The sequence below is a fragment of the Piliocolobus tephrosceles genome, chromosome 1 (genome assembly GCF_002776525.5).
Source record: "Piliocolobus tephrosceles isolate RC106 chromosome 1, ASM277652v3, whole genome shotgun sequence".
Classification (NCBI taxonomy): Eukaryota; Metazoa; Chordata; class Mammalia; order Primates; family Cercopithecidae; genus Piliocolobus; species Piliocolobus tephrosceles.
The window spans coordinates 82332565-82352841 of record NC_045434.1 but is presented as its reverse complement, the minus strand read 5'-3'; the positions used below and the strand labels follow the sequence as shown (position 1 = coordinate 82352841).

General features: G+C 42.6%; 1 protein-coding gene across 2 annotated transcripts in view; it reads left to right on the top strand.

Moving 5' to 3' along the window:
- The first annotated feature begins 2009 nt into the window (after positions 1-2009).
- LBR (lamin B receptor) overlaps positions 2010-20277 on the top strand; it is a 28558-nt gene continuing 10290 nt past the window's right edge. Inside the window, exons 1-9 of one of the 2 annotated variants that reach the window (XM_023203650.2) lie at positions 2010-2169; positions 6055-6233; positions 7868-8068; positions 10073-10156; positions 10416-10605; positions 12283-12479; positions 15138-15192; positions 18133-18324; positions 19336-19439. In XM_023203650.2, coding sequence (XP_023059418.1) covers positions 6069-6233; positions 7868-8068; positions 10073-10156; positions 10416-10605; positions 12283-12479; positions 15138-15192; positions 18133-18324; positions 19336-19439 — 1188 coding nt within the window. In that variant the 5' untranslated portion in view covers positions 2010-2169; positions 6055-6068. Of the gene's footprint in view, positions 2170-2533; positions 2655-6054; positions 6234-7867; positions 8069-10072; positions 10157-10415; positions 10606-12282; positions 12480-15137; positions 15193-18132; positions 18325-19335; positions 19440-20277 lie in introns of those variants that run through there. The other variant, XM_023203651.2, reaches the window with a different exon arrangement.

Below are 20277 nucleotides of genomic sequence, written 5' to 3'. Positions count from 1 at the left end.
ATTATTGCTTAGTTTGCCTGATGTCAAATCAGTTTTGTTTTAAAAATGTCTTTAGTAATTTATTAGGTAAAATGTTAGCTGACTCTAGTTAATTTACAAAGTTTTGACTTCATTTTGTTATGAGACTTTATAAACCTGATCTTTAAAATAAGCCTTTTATAATTTTTAAAAATTTATTTTTGAGACAGTTTCGCTCTTCTTGCCCAGGCTGGGCGGAAGTGGCATGATCTCAGCTCATTGCAACCTTTGCCTCCCGGGTTCAAGCAATTCTTCTGCTTCAGCCTCCCGAGTAGCTGGGACTACAGGTGCTCGCCACCATGCTCAGCTAATTTTTGTATTTTTAGTAGAGACGGGATTTCACCATGTTGGCCAAGTTGGTCTCAAACTCCTGACCTCAGGTGATCCAACCACCTCGGCCTCCCAAAGTTCTGGGATTATAGGCATGAGCCACCACGCCTGGCCAGGTGTTTTTTTTTTTTTTTGGAAACGAATCTTCTTTTATTTCACAAGTGGAAATCTTCCAGGAAATGTCTACCTCAAGGGAAATCCAATGACATCTTGATTCTGGGTAGAACATATGAGAAATGAATAGTAGCACTGCTTGGCTATTTGGGATAGCATCTGTCTTAGGTCCCCATAAGCGCTTTTATTTCTGTGTAATTTACTGCAAAACTCTATGAGGTAGGACTAATATTATCCTACGTTAAGGGTTAAGACAACTGAGACTTGGGGATTTGTCAAAAATAAAAGATTTTCTGACTTTGGAGTGCAATGTGCATTTCTGTTGCACAGATCTCCACCAAGGGCAAATTCGATGACAATGACAATTCAATGTCAGAACTTGTTCTCAGGAAAGGCTCTTATGAACTCATTCACACTGCATGTGAATGACTGAGAAAACTCGATGTATTCACTTTTTTTTTTTTTTTTTTTTAATTTAAAGAAGTAAACCTGGGTGTTTTGTAGTTCTGAGTATGAGAGAACGAAAGCTGAAGCTTGGCTATAGATGAAAACTTCTATTCATTATTCCAATTTAACAGACAGTGCTTCCAAAATAGCAATTCACCTAAATATACCTAGTTAGGGTGTTAAGAAATACTTTGATTAAAACCACACTGCAAAATAGGGAACTTCAATGACTGCTTTAAACTCTCGACCTCAGAGGAAGGAAATCAACTAACCGTTAATGAAAACTAGCAGGAAAAAAAAAAGTTTAGGATCCGTAACAGATTCGGAGTCAACAATGACATGATTCAGCATTTTAGGGTTCAATTAAAACCAGGCTTGTGGGTTGCCGGTCAAGTTGTGTTTCAGTGTGTAACGCATAAAACTTCTTATTCCACGCTCCGCGATGTTGGGGATTTTCTATTGCATCTCGACAGCACCTCGGTTAACAACCGAGCCCCTCCTCGCAGCGTAGGTCGTAGGAGTCCTCGGCCATTCTTCCTCCTCCCTCCCGCCGCAGTCCCCAGCATCAGTGCGGGTCCGCTTCTACGCAGGTTCAGCGGCCGCGGAGACAAAAGCGCCCCTGCTAGTCTTCGATGCTGCTGCTTGGTCCAGGGGCTTCTGTGGGATTTTAAAACGCTGAGGGGGACACTCACAGTGTTTTAGCGAGAAACGCTTTCGAGCTCGGATCTTTGGTGATCACTTTAAGAACTTATTAGTTTTCTTTGTAGCTTAAAAAGAAAAAATCTCGTTCGCCAAGCCACCTGGCACCCGAAACACTCTGCTGCGAGCGCCGGGAGGGAAAGGGCGGGAGCGCGCAGACTCCGTGGGCTGCGAAGGCGCCTGGGCAGCTGAGATAAGGCAGCAGCAAACGCCGGACTCCGGACCGTCCCACCAGGCTGAGTTTCCCGGCTTACCGGCCTCCCCGTGGGGCGGGGCGGGGCGGGGCGGACGCGCCACTGCACGCGACCAACCGACAGCGCCGGGGATGATTCAAAAGGCCGGGGAGCCAATGGGAGCCCCGGGCGGCCTCGCCGGAGGGAAGGGAAGGCGAGGGGAGGGGAGAAGCGAGGCGAGGCGGGGCCGGTGAAGCGCGCGCCCGGCTTGCGGGACCGCGGGGCGCGAGAGCGCGGCCAGGCAGCGTCGCGCGCGCGGAACTGCCGCGGGGTTGCTGTACGACTGTTCTCCCGGAGCCGTCCGTGTTGCCGCCGGAGCCTGGCGCAGGTGAGCGCTTCCACCCCCGTCCTGCTCCCAGCTCCCCGCGGCACGGCCTTCGAGGGGCCCCTGCGGGAGGAGGTCTGAGGCGGGCGCAGCGGCAGGGCCGGGGTCCCTGGGCGTGGGGCCTGGCGCGGCGGCCTTCCCCTCCTCTCCTCGCCTCCTCGTCTCCTTCCCTCTTCACCCCCTCGCCTCTCCTGGCCCAGTCGGGTGGTCAGGGCGGTGGCGGGCAAGGCTGGAACTCGCCGAAGCCGGGCGCGCTGCGGAAATGGAGCTGCGGGTTTTAAACTGCGGACGTTTCCCTCCATGTTGGCGGCGCGGCGCGGCGGCGTAGGGGAGGGTTCGTGGGCGCCTTTGTCCCGCCCGGCCGCAGCCTGGTTCCCGACCCCTCCGAGCGCCCGTCTGACAGATGAGCGGGCGGCCCCGCGGTCCTGCAGTAGCGAGGCTGACGGAGCACGGCGGCCTGGCGGGACGGGGAAGAGGCTGCGGCCGAGGTGGGCTTAGATTCGCGCTGCTTGTCACTGGCTTTGAGGGTCGTGGTCGTCGCGGTTTGGTGGTTCTCCAGGCGCACTGCAGGGCCGCTCGCTCCGATGCGTTGAATTCTTTCGCCCGGACAGTCTCAGAAAAACGGGTATTTAGGCGGGTGTGCGTGCTCTTGCTAAAGCACGGTCCTGCTTTTTCACCTTTTTGAGGGTTCAGAAAAATGTTCTCCTAATGACAGCCAGCCTCGCACTGCCAGCAGCCTCAAGGGGCACTTAGTAAGCACTTGCTTGCGGAGGGCTTTGTTGCAGGCGCTTTCACCGAGTGATTACGGGGCCCGGTCGGGTGTTCGGACGAGGGTGCGGTAGATACTGTGGGGCGCGCGTGGTCACCTGCAGCGAGAGGCGCGGCGCCTGGACAGTGCCAGGATGGACAGGCCCCCGGGGACCTTGCACATAAACACGTGTAGATCTGTAGTTATGCATTGTAATAACTGCTGTGTAGGAGAAGATGGAGCTACGGAGAAGAGCAGAGGGATCCTAATTTAGACTAGGCAACAAGTCCAGTTTAAGTTTAGTTTCTCAGGGCTGCCTGGGAAGAGGGAGAACAACGAGCAGGAGGGGAATGAAGAGCTGCCCAAGGGTGTTTATAGGGAAGAAGGCGCTTCTGCCTTTACAGCCAGGAAGGTGGCCTTTCTGTTGCTTCATGAAGCAAAGGGCGTGGAACAAGGCCCGGGGTTCCTGTTTGCCTTTTGCCTAGTAGGGCTACCGGGGCCCAGGTGTGAAAAGGAAGCTGTCAAACTTCATTCAAGCGTCTTGCTCTATGCCTCATTTAGATGAATTTGGAGAAGTGAAGGAAAGATAGCCGGAGACCCCTGTAATGCTAATGAGTAGAGAACAGCAGCAAAAAATGGTTGTGTTCATAAACAGTAACATACCGGAGCTAGAATGTGTGAGGATTGCAGTGCCAGTTGACTCTGAAGTTAGCGGGCATCTGGTTTAATAGAGAAAAGCCTGAGGGTCTCCGTGTTTTTCCTGTTTATCGCAATGAGGACATTGTGTTCAGTGAACAAAATTTTTCTTTACAAACACACTTGTCTAAAACATCTCTTGTAAGAAAAGCCTGTGTGTATCTTGACTCCTGTAGGTGAGTGCATAGTGACATGCACAAATGTGGGACTTTTGTGTGCCATCCTGGCTATTTCACTCCTGTGGGGGAGTATATTAGGATGTGATTGCACTGTATCCTCAAGTTTGACAATGGTGTGTGGATCTTGTGTAAAGTGGGGGTGCACATCATATTGCTGGCTTCATCTTTTGGAACATTTACGTTTAAGATAATGATCTTCTAAGAAGAATGCTGGTTCATTTTGTTTTTCAAGCAAATCCTAATTCTTCTTTTAAAAAATTAAGCTTTAGAGACCTAACACGTATCCACCATATGCGTTCATTTGTTTAACCCAAAATATTTTAATTGATAACAAGAATCTTTTTGGCACTGGCCTGCGTTTATATTACACAGATATATGTATCTGTGTATGTGGTGTGTAAGTGCAATGGAAAGATGCCCGTAAATAAGTTTTTAAGAACACGCAAAAACTGTTCAAGGGTCTTTTAAAACCTCAAGTAGCCCCTGCGTCCTGAAGGGCTTGTATTTCAAAAGTTTATAAAGCGTTGTTTGCAACTTGAGCATCTTCCTGTAGGAAGACATAATTGCCTTCTTTTAACCCTGGCTGACCAGTGTAGGAGAGCTAGTAGTAAGACTGGTTTGATTTTGGGGGGTCTAGGGAGGGGAAGGGGGCTCAAGAGAAGAGAGAGGGAGGGTACATTTCCTTCCTCTTTCTTTGTACTTGGAGGCTCTGAGTTAAATGTTGAAATAGGCAAAGTTGGATGTTGTCACCTTCCGTTTTTATGCCCCTCCTCATGCAGAGGTGTTCACTGCCCCCGTGCTCCCCTAAGTGCCCCTCAGGTGACTCAGCCAGGCCTGACTTCATCGAGAAAACTTGTGGGCTCCTCCCCACTACTCCAAGCCCAAACCCATTCATTACCCCAGTGATGCCATCTCAGGTAGGTGTCGGGAAGAAAGCTGGCTCTCTTACCTGAGGTGTTAATTGACTGACATCCTCTAATCACCAGATAACTACTTGTGTTTTCTTTCATCTACCAACCTAGCTGCCATCTCTGTAAACTAGTAGAGCTTGTTAAGTTTTTTCTCAGACGATTAACAGTGAAAAAAGGTGATGCTTAGGAAAGGCCTCCCCCACTCTGCCTCCCCCCTCCACCCTCCCACTGCTCCGTTGGAGTAGGTAATTCAACTTTCTCCTTAATTCCAGAGTCTTCAAAGGTTCATAAATGTTGCTTTTATTGTATCATCAGCTCTTAACAGGAGCTAGTGAGGAATGTACATTGATATGCTTGGACAATGCATCAGGAAGTGCTTAGTTGGTGAAATGAAGGTGCTTCGGGGGAGAGCTCCTATCTGTGCTACTGGCTGCCCCTTGAACTTGGCCCCAGCTAGTTTATGTGGTACTGGGGAAGGTCAGCAGCCCTGGTTTTGTTGTGTGGAAATGTGAATCCGCTGGTCAGTGGATGGAGTGGCATTACTGCCTGGCAGCTGGAAGTACCCAGCTATCAATTGATATTTCAAAAAGGGTGGCAGACAGGCCTCACGTAAGTAGCAGTTCTTGCAGATAGATTGTGGATTCTTGGAGTATTGTGGGACTTTGTGGTCATGTTTTGAATCAGAGGAAAAGAGTCTTATAATTGGGGGTTAATGTCTGCTGTAGACTTGAGAGGGGTGAGCTTGGATGAACGCAAGGTACACCCTGACTTGGGTGGTTGGCAGAGTTACTTGCTATGCATTTGTACTTTAGCTGCAAGAGTTGAAAGCTAAATAACCCCCAAATTTATTCATTACAAACTTGGAATTATTTTTCTTCTTGTTGGTGGGTTATAGTCATGTTAATTGTACATCATTGATTTTCCCAGTCTGTTTTATAGTTTACTGTTTTTAATAAAGGCAATTTGTTAAAAATACAATTAAATGCATTTTTAAAGCCATTGTAAGTTGTTATGCAAATTTGCAAATGAGAAAATGTGTCCTTTGTGAGATTGTGCCTCATTTTTTGATTAACAAGAACTATGATCACGTAGGTGGGTAACATTTTACGTGGTGCAAACTTACGGCACCTATATACATTGTTATAATTAATCTTTAGTGTCACTTACATAGATACCACAGTGGCTAAATCATCTTCTAAAATGATTCCAAATGAGATTGAATGTAACCTTTCTGGCCCTAAATCCTGACCAGTCAATTCTGGAAAGTTACATTTTAGTGATCAACCTGTGGATAAAGACAAATACATAAATATGTATGTATTGACTCAAATTTTTTTTCTTTAAAACTGTTCAGGCTAATTATAGAAAATGCCAAGTAGGAAATTTGCTGATGGTGAAGTGGTAAGAGGTCGATGGCCTGGGAGTTCACTTTATTATGAAGTAGAAATTCTGAGCCACGACAGCACCTCCCAGCTTTACACTGTAAAGTATAAAGATGGAACAGAGCTTGAATTGAAAGAGAATGATATTAAGGTAAGCGCTCCTTTGGTTTATCAGAGTATGTTTACAGTAAGTGGGAAATAACTGTTAAGTACAGTTTCTAAGCTTAGGATAGTCAGTTCAGCTCGGTTTGGAGGCAGAGGGTTGAACTCTTGCTTTGGGTCACATACTGTTTTTGACTCTGGGAATGTATGAATGAGGCATAGTGCCTTGTTCCCAAGAAGCTCACACTTACTGGGAAAGACAGCCATTTCCATCTGTTGGTCCCCTGGGTTTACTACTTTCTGTGCCTGGAGTTTGTTGTGGGTGGTGTTGAGTTTATCAAGGGTTAGAGAAGATCCCTGGGCTTCAGGGGAGGCTTTCAGAGGCAGTGACACCTGAACCAAGTGCTGAGAACAAATAGGAAAAACTCAGCTGATAATGGGGCTGCTTCTGCAGAGAGTGCAGTATGCCAAAGTTGGGGGTCTGGGGACACAGTCAGCCAAATGCTGGAAGGGAGTGGTAGGGGAGGGCTAAGTAGGAGCCAGGCTGGAGGGGTTTTTATATTCCATGCCCAGGGGTTTGGGCTTCATCCTGAACACCAAGGATTTAATCAGGAGAGTGACATTAATTAGATTCGAGTCTAGCCCAGGGCTTTTCAACCTGTCAGGTGAGCGTCTGGGTTTTAAGATATCTGATCCATAGTATACAAGCATTTGTGTAAAATGCCATAAAAATGAATTACTAGAAAAATAAAGACATGCAAAATAAAAGCCTCACAGTTTTACTGTCAGATTCGATAGACGTGAGATTACTTTGTCAAAATGCTATAAACATTTCCATATGTCTATTTCTTGATTTTGGTACTTGCGCAGATTAGTAACAAGCATTTCTAGGACCCATGGCCGAGGATGACACTTTTGAGTGCTCTAGACCAGGAATAAAGCAACAGATAGTAAATATTTTAGGCTTTATGGGAGCAACTCCAGGCAGTATGGAAGGGAGCAGACATTGCAGTGTTCCAATACAACTATGGATAACTGAAATTTGAATTTTGGATAATTTTCACATGTCAGGAAATACTATTCTATTGATTTTGTTTGTAATCATTTAAGGATGTAAAAGCCATTCTTAGTAGGAAGGCTACACAAAAATTGGGGTGAGGGACTTGGCCTGGGGCATAATTTGTCTACATCCCTAGAAGCAACATAAGGAGATTTGGAGTAGGTGGGGACACGGTAAAACAGTTCCCAGTCATCCAAGCTCATGTTTTATTTTCAAGATCTGCTTATGTGTTTTGTTCAGAGTGAAACTGTGGTACTATTTTTTTTTGTCTGTGTGCTAATTTCTTTTGTCCTATCCTCTTAGTTTTAATCCATGTTAATTATTACCCTTCTTGCATATGGTGTTGGAAATAAGTACAGCTAATTGGTTTAGATACATTCATTTCATGGAAATACCTTCAAAGAACAAGAATGGAAAGGCTGCATTTGTCTCATGAAAGGTGGATCATTATGAAAGCATTTTCTGCTGGCTTCATCTGATCCATTCTTAGATCTTAAGATTTCCCATGATGATTTTAGAGTTAATGGTAGCAGTTCTTGCCTTTGTTATCCTCTTCTAGTTTGGGTCTGTCTGTATGTGTTATGATTTGTGGTAAAGCTCTTTGCCTTCTTCCCCCTTTCTAGCCTTTAACTTCCTTTAGGCAAAGGAAAGGTGGCTCAACTTCCAGTTCCCCGTCCAGACGCCGAGGGAGTCGATCAAGGTCACGCTCCAGATCCCCTGGTCGACCACCTAAAAGTGCCCGCCGATCTGCTTCTGCTTCCCACCAGGCCAACATTAAGGAAGCAAGGAGGGAAGTGGAAGTTAAATTGACTCCGCTGATTCTGGTACTTGTGTTTATCCTTATACAGCCTTTTGTCTTCCCCTTTATGTATGTATTTACTCGAATTACTTGCAGTTAATAATATTAAAATGTCAGTGAAGTATCAAATCTAAGGCGATGACTTTGGAAGATTTCATAAAAAACAAACGTTTGGAATAGAAAGTTTTAAGTATCAATGGAAAAGAATGTCCTTCAGTTACCAGAAATGCTATTTAATATTTTAGTTTTTAAAAAAGCAGTGTTCAAATTTGAAATAGATGGAACTTGTAGATTGAACTGAGTAAGGTTTTTACAGTGTATGAAAGTTCATATCATGTATGAAATGGTAAGACAAAACCTGTATTACAGAAACATTCTTACTCTTAGCATCATTATACTTGATCACTTTACCTAGTCAAAGATGATTTTAGTGGAATTACTTTCAAGGTGTAAGCTTTGAAATATCAGGATGCGTGGAGCCTGTAAATCTTGTCCAAAGAGCATTTTAGATAGTAGACGAAAGAAAAAGTATTTTAAGTAAAAAGAATAAAAGTAATCTTCTATTCACTTAATGTTAACCTCTTTTCCGGATAGAATGCACACAGCCTTTTAATAAACTTTAAAAGCTGGATTACATACATACTGTTCTGTAGTCAACTTTAAGAGATTTTAAAATATTGGGGATAACCTTTCAGAGCGTATTTTTCTACATCATTTTTGTTGTTGTATTCTATAGTATGGATATATGGTAAATTCTATAGATGTAACTTAATCGTTAAAGTCAGCTCTCTCATTGATAGACATTTAGTGTTTTTCCTTCCATATTTTCACTATTACAAACAAGTATTTTTATATAACATCTGATTATTTCCTTAGGTACAAGTGGAACTGCTAGGTCAGCTATATGGTGCAGATCTGAGGCTTTTAATACATATTGCCAGACTGCATCAAGAACGTTTATAGTAGTAGTATCAGTGTATGAATGCCCAGTTTCTCATTCTGAGTATTACAATTTTTTTTTTTTTTTTTTTTTGCAAATGTGGCTGTCAGACATTTTCAACTTACTGTTCTAACTTACATTTTGAATTTGAACATTTTAACTATTAGTGGCTCTCTTTACTACCCAGGGACTCCAGGAACAGATGCTGTGTGATACTTTGTTATCCTTTCATTTTAATATTTAAAATATTAAAATGACTGCTGTATTTTTATAGTGTAATCTTATGGTCCTGGTGTCACAAGAACAACAGACCGGCTTTACTTCTTACTGGTAGAGTCCTGGGCCTACTGTGTATTGCACAAGTACCCACTATTTCTTAATTTTCCATTGTTGGCTGTTTTGGAGCAGTGAATGTGTTTTTGAATGTCTTTTGTTTTTTATCCAGTTAATGAACTAATTTACCAATTTTTACTTTATCTGCCTTTCGTAGTAAATACCCATATAGTCTATCAATGAAATTATAACATTCAGTCTAATTACATGAAAGATGAAAGTTTTTTTATTTGTTTGAGGCGAAGTTTCATTTTTGTTGCCCAGGCTGGAGTGCAATGGTGCAGTCTTGGCTCACTGCAACCTCTGTCTCTGGGTTCAAGAGATTTTCCTGCCTCAGCCTCCCAAGTAGCTGGAATTACAGGCGCCTGCCACCACGCGTGGCTAATGTTTTTATATTTTTAGTAGAGACGGTTTCATCATGTTGGCCAGGTTGGTCTTGAACTACTGACCTCAGGTGATCTACCCGCCTGGGCCTCCCAAAGTGCTTGGGATTACAGGTGTGAGCCACTGTGCCGGCCAGATAAAATATTTTATGTAGAAATCTACATTATAAGATCCAATATTTCAGAGACTGGGGAATTCTAGTCAGTTTTATTCCTCTTCATTTTTAACAAAAATGAGGGTTAAATTCTTCAGAATTAAGGCTGTGAAAAATCTGTTTTATTGCTTGATTTCAAAATAGTAAGTTTTTACCATCATGTTTCTTTTTAATAAGTTACAGTTCTTTTGATTAAATGTTTATATTCTTCAATTTAGAAGCCATTTGGAAATAGTATCAGCAGGTATAATGGGGAGCCCGAGCACACTGAAAGAAATGACATACCTCATAAAAACACACAGGTGGGAAAGTGTTCACGTTCATCTTGGTTGATTTTTTTTTTTTTTTGGGTTAAAAGTGACTCTCCCTCGAGAAGCACATTGAAAATTGTAATATTTTATAACCTGTTCTAAAATTCTGTCCTTAAATTAAGACTGAATATAATTTCACAAATTTATTCTAATTAGTATACAGCTGTACTGAGATGCCGAAATAGTTAATGCAGTAGCATTAGTGGTAATTGTTCACTACAGATACTTAATTTTTAAATTTTTCATTTAGGAAAAATTCAATTTGTCACAAGAAAGCAGTTACATATCTACACAGTATAGCCTTCGTCCAAGAAGAGAAGAAGTCAAATTAAAAGAAATAGATTCTAAGGAAGAAAAATTCATTGCAAAAGAACTGGCAGTGAGAACCTTTGAAGTGACCCCCATCCGGGCAAAGGACTTGGAGTTTGGAGGAGTACCTGGTAGGCCTCAGAGCTGGGCCCAGAGAGGGCAGGTGGGGTGGGCTAGGGGTGGTTGCCACAAGGTGAATTGGAAAGGCCTCTCTGAAGATGTCTGAGGCAGGCAAGGTGGGAATCTGTGGAAGAGCCTTCCAGAGAAGGAGCAGTGGGTGCAAAGGCCTGAGGTGGGGGTATTTTGGGGGATTATGGAGTAGAAAGGATGCCATTGTAGCTGTGTTTAAAAGTTTTAGCAGTCTGTTCAGAGGTTTTGAGCACAGAAGTACAAAGAAGTGATAAAGGAAGGTTGATCTGGGAGTTTGTATAGCATAGATGGTTACCTATCAGGAACAGAGAGCTCTGCTAATAATCAGACCTGAGGCGGCAGGGCCTAGCAGCCTGGGAGTCAGCTGCCTCCATAAAATGGGATCCCAAGGCTGCCCTACCTGCTAGGCAGGTTGATTGTGAGGGGCAAAGATCTGAAGTGTGCCGAGTTTTGGAGTTATTAAGTGGGTGGAACTGATGAAATTTTATGTAAAAGAAAAGACTTCTTGTCTGAATGGGTCAAAATCCTGCATGACTTAATTGCTTTGTATTTTGTTATAACCTTTGGCTAGCTGGTCTATTACAGATGCTGTCCAGCATCACTTAAAATCTGCACACATTACATGAACGTGACACTATTTAATTGTTAGAAACTTAGGAATATAAAGCTTTTTGTTAAGATTAGGCTGATAAGGGCCGGGCGCGGTGGCTCAAGCCTGTAATCCCAGCACTTTGGGAGGCCGAGGCGGGGGGAATCACAAGGTCAGGAGATCGAGACGATCCTGGCTAATGTGGTGAAACCCCGTCTCTACTAAAAAATACAAAAAACTAGCCGGGCGAGGTGGCGGGCGCCTGTAGTCCCAGCTACTCAGGAGGCTGAGGCAGGAGAATGGCGTAAACCCGGGAGGCGGAGCTTGCAGTGAGCTGAGATTTGGCCACTGCACTCCAGCCTGGGCGGCAGAGCGAGACTCCGTCTCAAAAAAAAAAAAGATTCAGCTGATAATACTTAGATATTCTGATCTTCAGTTTGCTGGAGTTTCAACACATTTGCTCCTTAGTGGTTGGAGGTCAAATGTTTTAGAGTTTGGTTTCTGAGGTGGGTGTAGCTATTCAGTGTTGGACCCCTTTTTGTTTGTTTGTTTGTTCTTTTCTTTTTTTAAACTACTTTGATGCCCGTGGTTGCCTGGCCACCAGAGCTGACAGGTAGAAATGGGAGTTTTTGATGGTACATTAGAAATTGGTTTCAGACAGCTAGCCATATATGAGTTCTGATCTTAAAAAAACTAACATGACAGCACTTTGGGAGGCCGAGACAGGCAGATCACGAGGTCAGGAGATCGAGACCATCCTGGCTAACACGGTGAAACCCCGTCTTTACTAAAAAAAAATACAAAAAACTAGCTGGGCGAGGTGGCAGGCGCCTGTAGTCCCAGCTACTCGGGAGGCTGAGGCAGGAGAATGGTGTAAACCCGTGAGGCGGAGCTTGTAGTGAGCTGAGATCCGGCCACTGCACTCCAGCCTGGGCGACAGAGCGAGACTCTGTCTCAAAAACAAAACAAAACAAAACAAAACAAAACAAAAAAACAAAAACAAACATGATTCTTAAATGAATAAACCAGATTGAAATTTGAGCCTCAAATGTTCATGAATTGTTTGCAGGTGTGTTTCTCATCATGTTTGGCCTGCCTGTGTTCCTCTTCCTGTTGCTGTTGATGTGTAAACAGAAAGATCCCAGTCTTCTGAATTTCCCTCCTCCTTTGCCAGCTTTGTATGAGTTATGGGAAACCAGAGTATTTGGGGTCTACCTCCTGTGGTTTTTGATTCAAGTCCTGTTCTACCTACTGCCAATTGGAAAGGTACGTTTATGGTAATTCTGTTTTGTTTTAATAGGTTGAGGTCTCACTATATTGCCCAGGTGGGTCTCCAACTTCTGGCTCAAGTGATCCTCTTGCCGCAGCCTCCTGAGTCACTGGGACCACAGGCGTGTGCCATGCTGCCCAGCCTTACAGTAGTTCAGAGGTTAGAGGCTGTTGTTGGTCATAACTCCCAAAACTTAGTTCATGAAGCCATTTCTCTTGTGCTGTCTATATAACACTTGCTTATTAAGAGGAGCTTAAAAAAAATCTGATTGAGATTTCTTGTGTAACTTTTCAAACCAAATAGAAAAGAATAGGCTGTTTTGCAAAGCAGCCTGACTCTCCGTGGAGATTGCTGTGGAAAAAAAATTCACTCTCAGTATGCGTTATTTCAGATGCAGCCTTTTAAATGATTAATTGATAGGCTGCTGGGCTCGATGGACTTCAGTCTACATCTTTTACTTTAAAAAAGTATGAAAAATTTCTAATTTTCATCTCTTTCAGAAGCTTGTTGTCAAGAACATTTTATGTTGTTTTCAGATTCCTGCAATATCTTTAAAATATCCATTTAAAATCTTTAAAATCTCCATTGCTAAGTGTAGTTTTTTCTTCTTTCAGTAGAATCCTTTACTTGGATATATTTAAAGAAACATGAGATTACCTAAGTAATAAATCATTTATTTAAAGATCTTATTCTTAGGGCTTTGCAAGTTTGCCAGTTGTCTGTAAACCAAAGGATCACTTTTACTGGTGAATGCCAGTAATAGGAGGGTAGAGCTGCAGGCTTAATACTGTGGAGTGAGACCATAACTTTAGTGGCTCTAGCAAGGATTTTTGTGATAAAGACCTTCAGTCATTTTTACGTTAAGGCTCTACAGTTAAATTCAGATTCATTTAGGATGAGGTGATTTCAGTGTATCAAGGAAAGCAGTTTTGTGTTTAAAGTCATACATGTATATACTCATAGACTAAAGTGACTAAAAGCATATATATTAAAATATATTAATATTGTACCGTCATCCCTTGATATCCTTGGGGAGTGGTTCCAGGACCTCCTGTACATACTAAAATCTGAGGGTGCTCAAGTCCCTGATAAGAAATAGTGTAATATTTGCATATAACCTGTGTACATCCTCCTTGTATACTTTTGTTACCTCTAGGTTACTTACAATACCTAATACAACGTAGGTGCCATGTAAAGAGTTATTATACTGTGTTAGGGAATAATGACAAGAAAAAGAAGTCTGTACATATTCAGTGCAGATGCAGTTTTTTCCCAAATATTTTGGATCTGTGGTTGGTTGAATCCATGGATGTGGATCTCACGGATACGGAGGGCTGACTGTAGATTTGGATCTGTATATTCACAGATTAAAGCCCAACACAGTATTTACTAGACACCTTTAATAGATAAGGATCATCTGAAATTAGCATGTGGGATTTTACTAATCCTGCGATCTCAAACAGCTTTTACATTTCTCCTGGGAGAGGAGGAATACTAGCTAGTGAAATCTGTAGCTAATGATAGGATAAAGTAGGTTAGCCCAGAGCAAATGATACTATATTTATATTTTACAGTTTGAAATGAATTGCTACATTTCTGAATAGTTATTTTGTGGGGTAAAATGTGGCTGCATTGGGCAAGTGGACTTTTTACTCAGCCAGTTCAGTTGGGTACCATGTCTGTTGGTATCTCTGTGCTGAATGCTGTGGGTGATGCCGAATGAAGAGAGGAGATGGTTCTGATGCATGATGCATGCTCACAGTCTCTCTCTCTCTCTTTTTTTTTCTTGAGACAGTGTCTTGCTCTATCACCCAGGCTGGCATGCAGTGGCGCAATCTGCAACCTCCTCCTCCTGGGCTGAAGTCATCTTCCCACCTCAGACTCCGGAGTAGCTGGGACCACAGGCGTGTGCCACCAGGCTTGGCTAATTTTTGTATTTTGTATTTTTGTAGAGAGAGGATTTCACCATGTTGCCCAGGCTTGTCTTCAACTCCTGGACTCAAGTGATCCTCCTACCTTGACCTCTCAAAGTGCTGGGATTACAGGCACGAGTCACCACACCTGGCCTCTCACAGTCTCTTATTGCAGATAAAAGAATCACATGAAATGGTTAAATCACTGGATGGGCAATATATGTATAATATATAGCAGAGCAAGTAAGCATATGAGTACGCACCATCAAATAGCACTTGGGTCATAGTAGAGTGGGTCAACAGGGTAGAGCCCAGTTGAAAAGGACCCCACAAATGGAAGACAGTGGAATTGTACTGTTACTTTGTAAGTGTTAGGCAGCCATTGGTAGATGTTTGAGCTAGGGGTCCACTAGATGTAAAGGTATTTAAGCCCATTTAGTCTTGAGGTGCTACACAGGAATGTTGCGGGGAGCATGGCTGTTGCAGTTGCTGGGTCCTACACTAGGAAGTCATTACTGAGTTTATATTTAAGATAAATTCCTGAAGGTGGAATTGCATCATTAAAAGGCTTGCCACTAGGGTTTTTGAAATACATTACAAAATTTCCCTATTACAAGATATCTTCCTTCTTGGGCATGTTGAAAATTAAGTGATATTAGAAGATATATATGTATGTGTATATATATATGTATATATGATGGTGATGTGCTTTGTAAATTTGTAAATTTTTTTTCTTTTAAGGTTGTAGAAGGAACGCCTCTTATTGATGGAAGAAGACTCAAGTATAGATTAAATGGTGATTTTCTTTTTTTAAGACTCAAATTGATGATTTGACAGCTTAAACTTCTAAGTGTTAAACTGTTTGTTAAAGCTGATTAGACCAGAGTAGTAAGTGGTAAATTATCTTAGTAGTCGGAAGGGCAACTATTTATACCTGTAGCCAACATGTATAAATTATGCCATATAACGTAACATAGCCTCTTAGTCACTCTTGTCCACTCTCCAGTTTTATGTTTTTAATAGTGTTCATCACTGTTAGAAATCATTGCACTTGTCTAGGATTTTGTCACCTTGAGGTGTTACACGGATGCGGGTATCCAGGCCACTCCTGCTGTGTGAGCTGCTCTTGCCCTTGCTCATGTCCTCTGGGCTGTCCCTTGAATATTTGTCACACACTCTTCCTGGGCCTTTGCCTGGAAAACTTACCCCCAAATGTCTGACACCTGCATCTTCACCTCCATCTCGTCTCTGCTGAGAGAAACCTTCAGGTCCCTTTCTCTCCCCTGCTCTGTTTTATTTTTCTGTCTGACATTTGTGCCTCCACACCTCAGTGTGTTTGTCTCTTCATTAGGGTCTCTCTACTAGAATGTGGCTTCATGGGCTAGGACTTGGCTGTGTTCATTGTGACGCCCTTCGTGCCAGGAAAATGGGCACGTAGTGGGTGCTCATTCATATGTGAAGGCTGGATGGATGAGTTGTGAGCTCACTGAGCAGCTCAATAAATGGGTAGACCTTGCTCCCTCTGGGTCCGGCACCTGGCGCTATAAGAGCATGTGCACTCTAAGAGCATCAGTCCAGCTTTGCCATTTGAAGACTTTGGCAAAGTACAGATCTATTTTGTAGTCATCCTTGAATGATTTTCCATTTGACGAGATGGGAGTAGAGTGTTTTCCTTTTCTTGAGAATTACATTATATATTTTAATGGTTGAACTTTTTATCCTTTCAATTCTTCATTTTCTAACTTTGGATCTTTGTTTAGAGACTTACCCAGCATCTACTCTGTCTGCAATCACTCTCCTGGGTTCTAAAAGGGAAGCCAAAGGTAGTTTAGACACCTTCTGCCTTTTAGTGACAGTCACGTGACAAGGCATCTGCCGTAGCTCCAGCATCTGACCCCTGGTGGGTGCGTAATACTTGTCATTGGTATTGTCAGACTTTTTGTTGGTTTTACCAAATTCTTTGCTGATGGAGCAAGTTTTAGAACCTTTGGCACCCTCCCTCCCTCTGGTGGTTCACTTGCCATACCAGGGAAGGTGAGTCTGGGGCGAGGTGGGTTGTTGACTTTGCTGCCAGATCCTTTGATTTCAGTGTTTTGTGTGTTTCTCTGCAGGCACCGATTCTTTTCTAAGTAGTCTTGTGTTACATTTTCATTTCCCTCTGAGGGGTGTGGTACATACAGAGACTGAGCACAGTGCTTGGACATGGAGCTCTTGTAGCCAGTGGGGCAGTGGCTGGCCAAGTTGCTTGATCCTTTTTAAAAATGTCCTTATCTAATTACTCGGGTTCAAGTATTGAGGTTTCTTTTCATGAATTTTACCATTATTAACTAAGGAGATTCCTAAGACATTTTGGATGATTATTTTTAATCCATGTGGGCTAGAGAGCGAAAGACTGCTTCATCTAACCATTCTTTTTTAAAATATACATTTTATGAAAGGTAAATGAATATCTTTAAAAGTCAGAATTTAAAATTAGAAGTTATTATTTGGAGTATTTGTGGAAAATGTGGATTCAGATAAGTTGAGACAACTATTTTGTTTTACAAAAGGTTTGGTTTTAGAATTCTCAAGTAAATAACAGCTACTTCTTTTTTTTGCGTTTGACCATTTATCCTAATGTGATTTGATGACTTGTTAGGAGCACAGCTCTTTCAGGCACTCAGCTCCCTTGAAAGCAAAACTATTTCTTTTTTTTTTTTTTGAGACGGAGTCTTGCTCTGTTACCCAGGCTGGAGTGCAGTGGCGTGATCTCGGCTCACTGCAACCTCTTCCTCCCAGGTTCATGCCATTCTCATGCTCAGCTTCCCGAGTAGCTGGGACTACAGGTGCCTGCCACCATGCCTGGCTAATTTTTTTTGTATTTTTAGTAAAGACGGGGTTTCACCGTGTTAGCCAGGCTGGTCTCGATCTCCTGACCTCGTGATCCGCCCGCCTCGGCCTCCCAAAGTGCTGGGATTACAGGCGTGAGCCACTGCGCCCAGCCACAAAACTATTTCTTTAGCCAAAAGGAAAAATTGGATCTCCCAGTGAGCCTTTCTGTGTGGCAGCAGGACTAGCCTAGAACGAGAGTTCTGTGGAGCCTCACAGGGTGGGTGCTTTTTAACTTGGCATTGCCTGTGAATGTGCCCACCTGCTGTCCCTACCCCATGGGTACTCAGTCCCCTGCCTGGCCTCCAGCATTTGTGTTGTGGCGCCTTCTTTGCGGGTGGCATCGTAAGATCTCTGTTCTGGATGATAGAGTTTTACTAGAATCTTTTGAAACCATTATTGACAAGTTGGTTAAGTATAAATATTTATAATTTTGTAACTACTAACCTAGCTCAGTGCCTGGCCCCCGGTGAGTGCATAATACCCTCCCCTTAGGTAATGGCATTAGACTTTAAAATGTGTGTTTGGCTCAGCTCTGTTAATAATTAGCCATTTGACCTTGTGCCTGAGAGTTTGGATTGTGGGAATTTTCAGGTTGCACTTGTCAGTTTTCCCTTAATTAAAAGCAAATAATGACCATTTGAACTGAAAAAGAATCAGTGTGTTAAACTATTTGGAAAGTTCTACAAGAGATATGTATATTGAAGATAATACCTCAGGACATTGCTTATTTGCATATTTGTGTGTATTTAGTCTGAATAATGACATTAAGACTTTAAAAATGAACATTGTATTGTTTCATAATGGCGTACGTCTCATGTGAGCCTTGGGTTAACAAATTTTACCCTTCCTTTTTTTTTTTTTAAAGGATTCTATGCTTTTATCCTGACATCTGCAGTCATCGGAACATCTCTCTTCCAGGGCGTAGAGTTTCATTATGTGTACAGTCATTTTCTTCAGTTTGCACTTGGGGCCACTGTTTTTTGTGTGGTCTTAAGTGTGTATCTCTACATGCGCTCTTTGAAAGCCCCCCGGAATGACCTGTCGCCTGCCAGCTCTGGTGAGCAGTGATGAATCGCGTGTTGGATGAATGCGTTCCAGAGCCCTCCAGCAGCCATTTCTAGATTTGAGTAGATTGCTTTTTTTCTAACTTCATTTTTTGGGAAATGAAGAGAAGTAAGAAAAAATGAAAAGATGAAGAAAAAAGTTAAAGAGATATGAATTTAAAAGAAGAAAATGTTTTTGTTTTTCCTTCATACTTATTCATTTCTTTTTTTTGCAGTTGCTTGATGACAGTAAGACGTTTAGTAAACTTACAGGCGTTTTAACTTATGACAAATATTATTTCTTTGTCCAAAATAGTAAATACTCTTTAAAAAGCAAAAACAAAACAACAGAGGTTGCTGGCTGGGTGAGGTGGCTCACGCCTGTAATCCCAGCACTTTGGGAGGCCAAGGCAGGCAGATCACTTGAGATCAGGAGTTTGAGACCAGCCTGGCCAATATGGTGAAACCGCGTCTCTACTAAAAATACAAAAATCAGCTGGGCGTGGTGGCGCACACCTGTAATCCCAGCTACTCGGGAGGCTTAGGCAGGAGAATCACTTGAGCGTGGGAGGCGGACGTTGCAGTGAGCTGAGACTGTGCCACTGCACTCTAGCCTGGGCCATAGAGCGAGGCTCCATCTCAAAACAAAAAGAAGACAAAAGAAACAAGAGAGGTTACAAATTGGTTGATGCTGAGCTAAAGTATTTAAATATAAAAAAATGTTGCCTATCTAAAAAAATTGTGAGGGTAAAGTCCTTTGGGGGGGCCCCCATGATTTTGGTTGTTTTTTAAGAAACCTGGGGTATCTGGGTCCCCGGCTCCCCAAAGGCTGTAGTAACTGCCCTTTCAGTTGGACAGGCATCTCCCCTAGTCTGTGCCATCCTGTCTACCTCTCACCACCAGAGCTTTGCTCAGACACTTGCAGGCAGTTGAACTGTGAGCCTGGATAGAGGGCAGCAGTGCAGTTTTAAAGCCTCCTGACTGGGTTTGGAACACTGTTTGGGTAAACACTTTTCCCTTCTCAGGAAATGCTGTCTATGATTTCTTCATTGGCCGTGAATTAAACCCTCGAATTGGTACTTTTGATCTCAAATACTTTTGTGAATTGCGCCCCGGATTGATTGGATGGGTATGTCTTTTTTTTTTTTTCTTTCTAAATTTCAATTCAGTAGGTCTAATTAATTGCTAGAAAGAAATGTAGACCATTTAAAAATAAGCAGTGGGTGGTATATTTTTAGGGATAATTATGGCTTTCCATAAATCTATCAAAATATTTTCTTGTAAATATTTTCCAGAGGTTTAAGATATGACAAATTAAGTATCTTTTCTTTACTTTATTTTTATTATATCAGTTTATATTTATGTAGGAAAGTGATAGTGTGGATGCATTTTCCTCTGTTTTAAAACCTTATTTTTACCTAGTTTTAGGCTTGGAGTTGCAGATATACCACAAAGAGTTCCCTTCCACCCTTCACTCTATTTCTCACAACGTTAACCTTGGAGGAAACCAGAGTGTAATGATGAAGAACGGCAGATTAACATAGCGACAGCATTAGTTACCGAGTCCACAGGCCTCAGTCGAGTTCACCAGTTTTTCCGCTGTTGTCCTTTTTCTGTTCCAGGAACCTCGACAGGACTCCACGATGCATTTGGTTGTTATTTCTTCTTAGTCTTCTCTAGTCTAATAGTTGTTTAGGCTTTCCTTGTCTCTCATGACCTTGATACTTTTTGGAAAGTACTGGTTGGTTATTTTGTAAGAGTGTCCCTCAGTTTGGGTCATTCCGGTGTTCTCTTTGATTGGGGTGAAGTTATGCACTGTGACAGGAACATAGAAATGATAACTGTGTCTTCAGACACATGAAAAAATGCTCATCATCACTCGCCATCAGAGAAATGCAAATCAAAACCACAATGAGATACCATCTCACACCAGTTAGAATGGCAATCATTAAAAAATCAGGAAACAA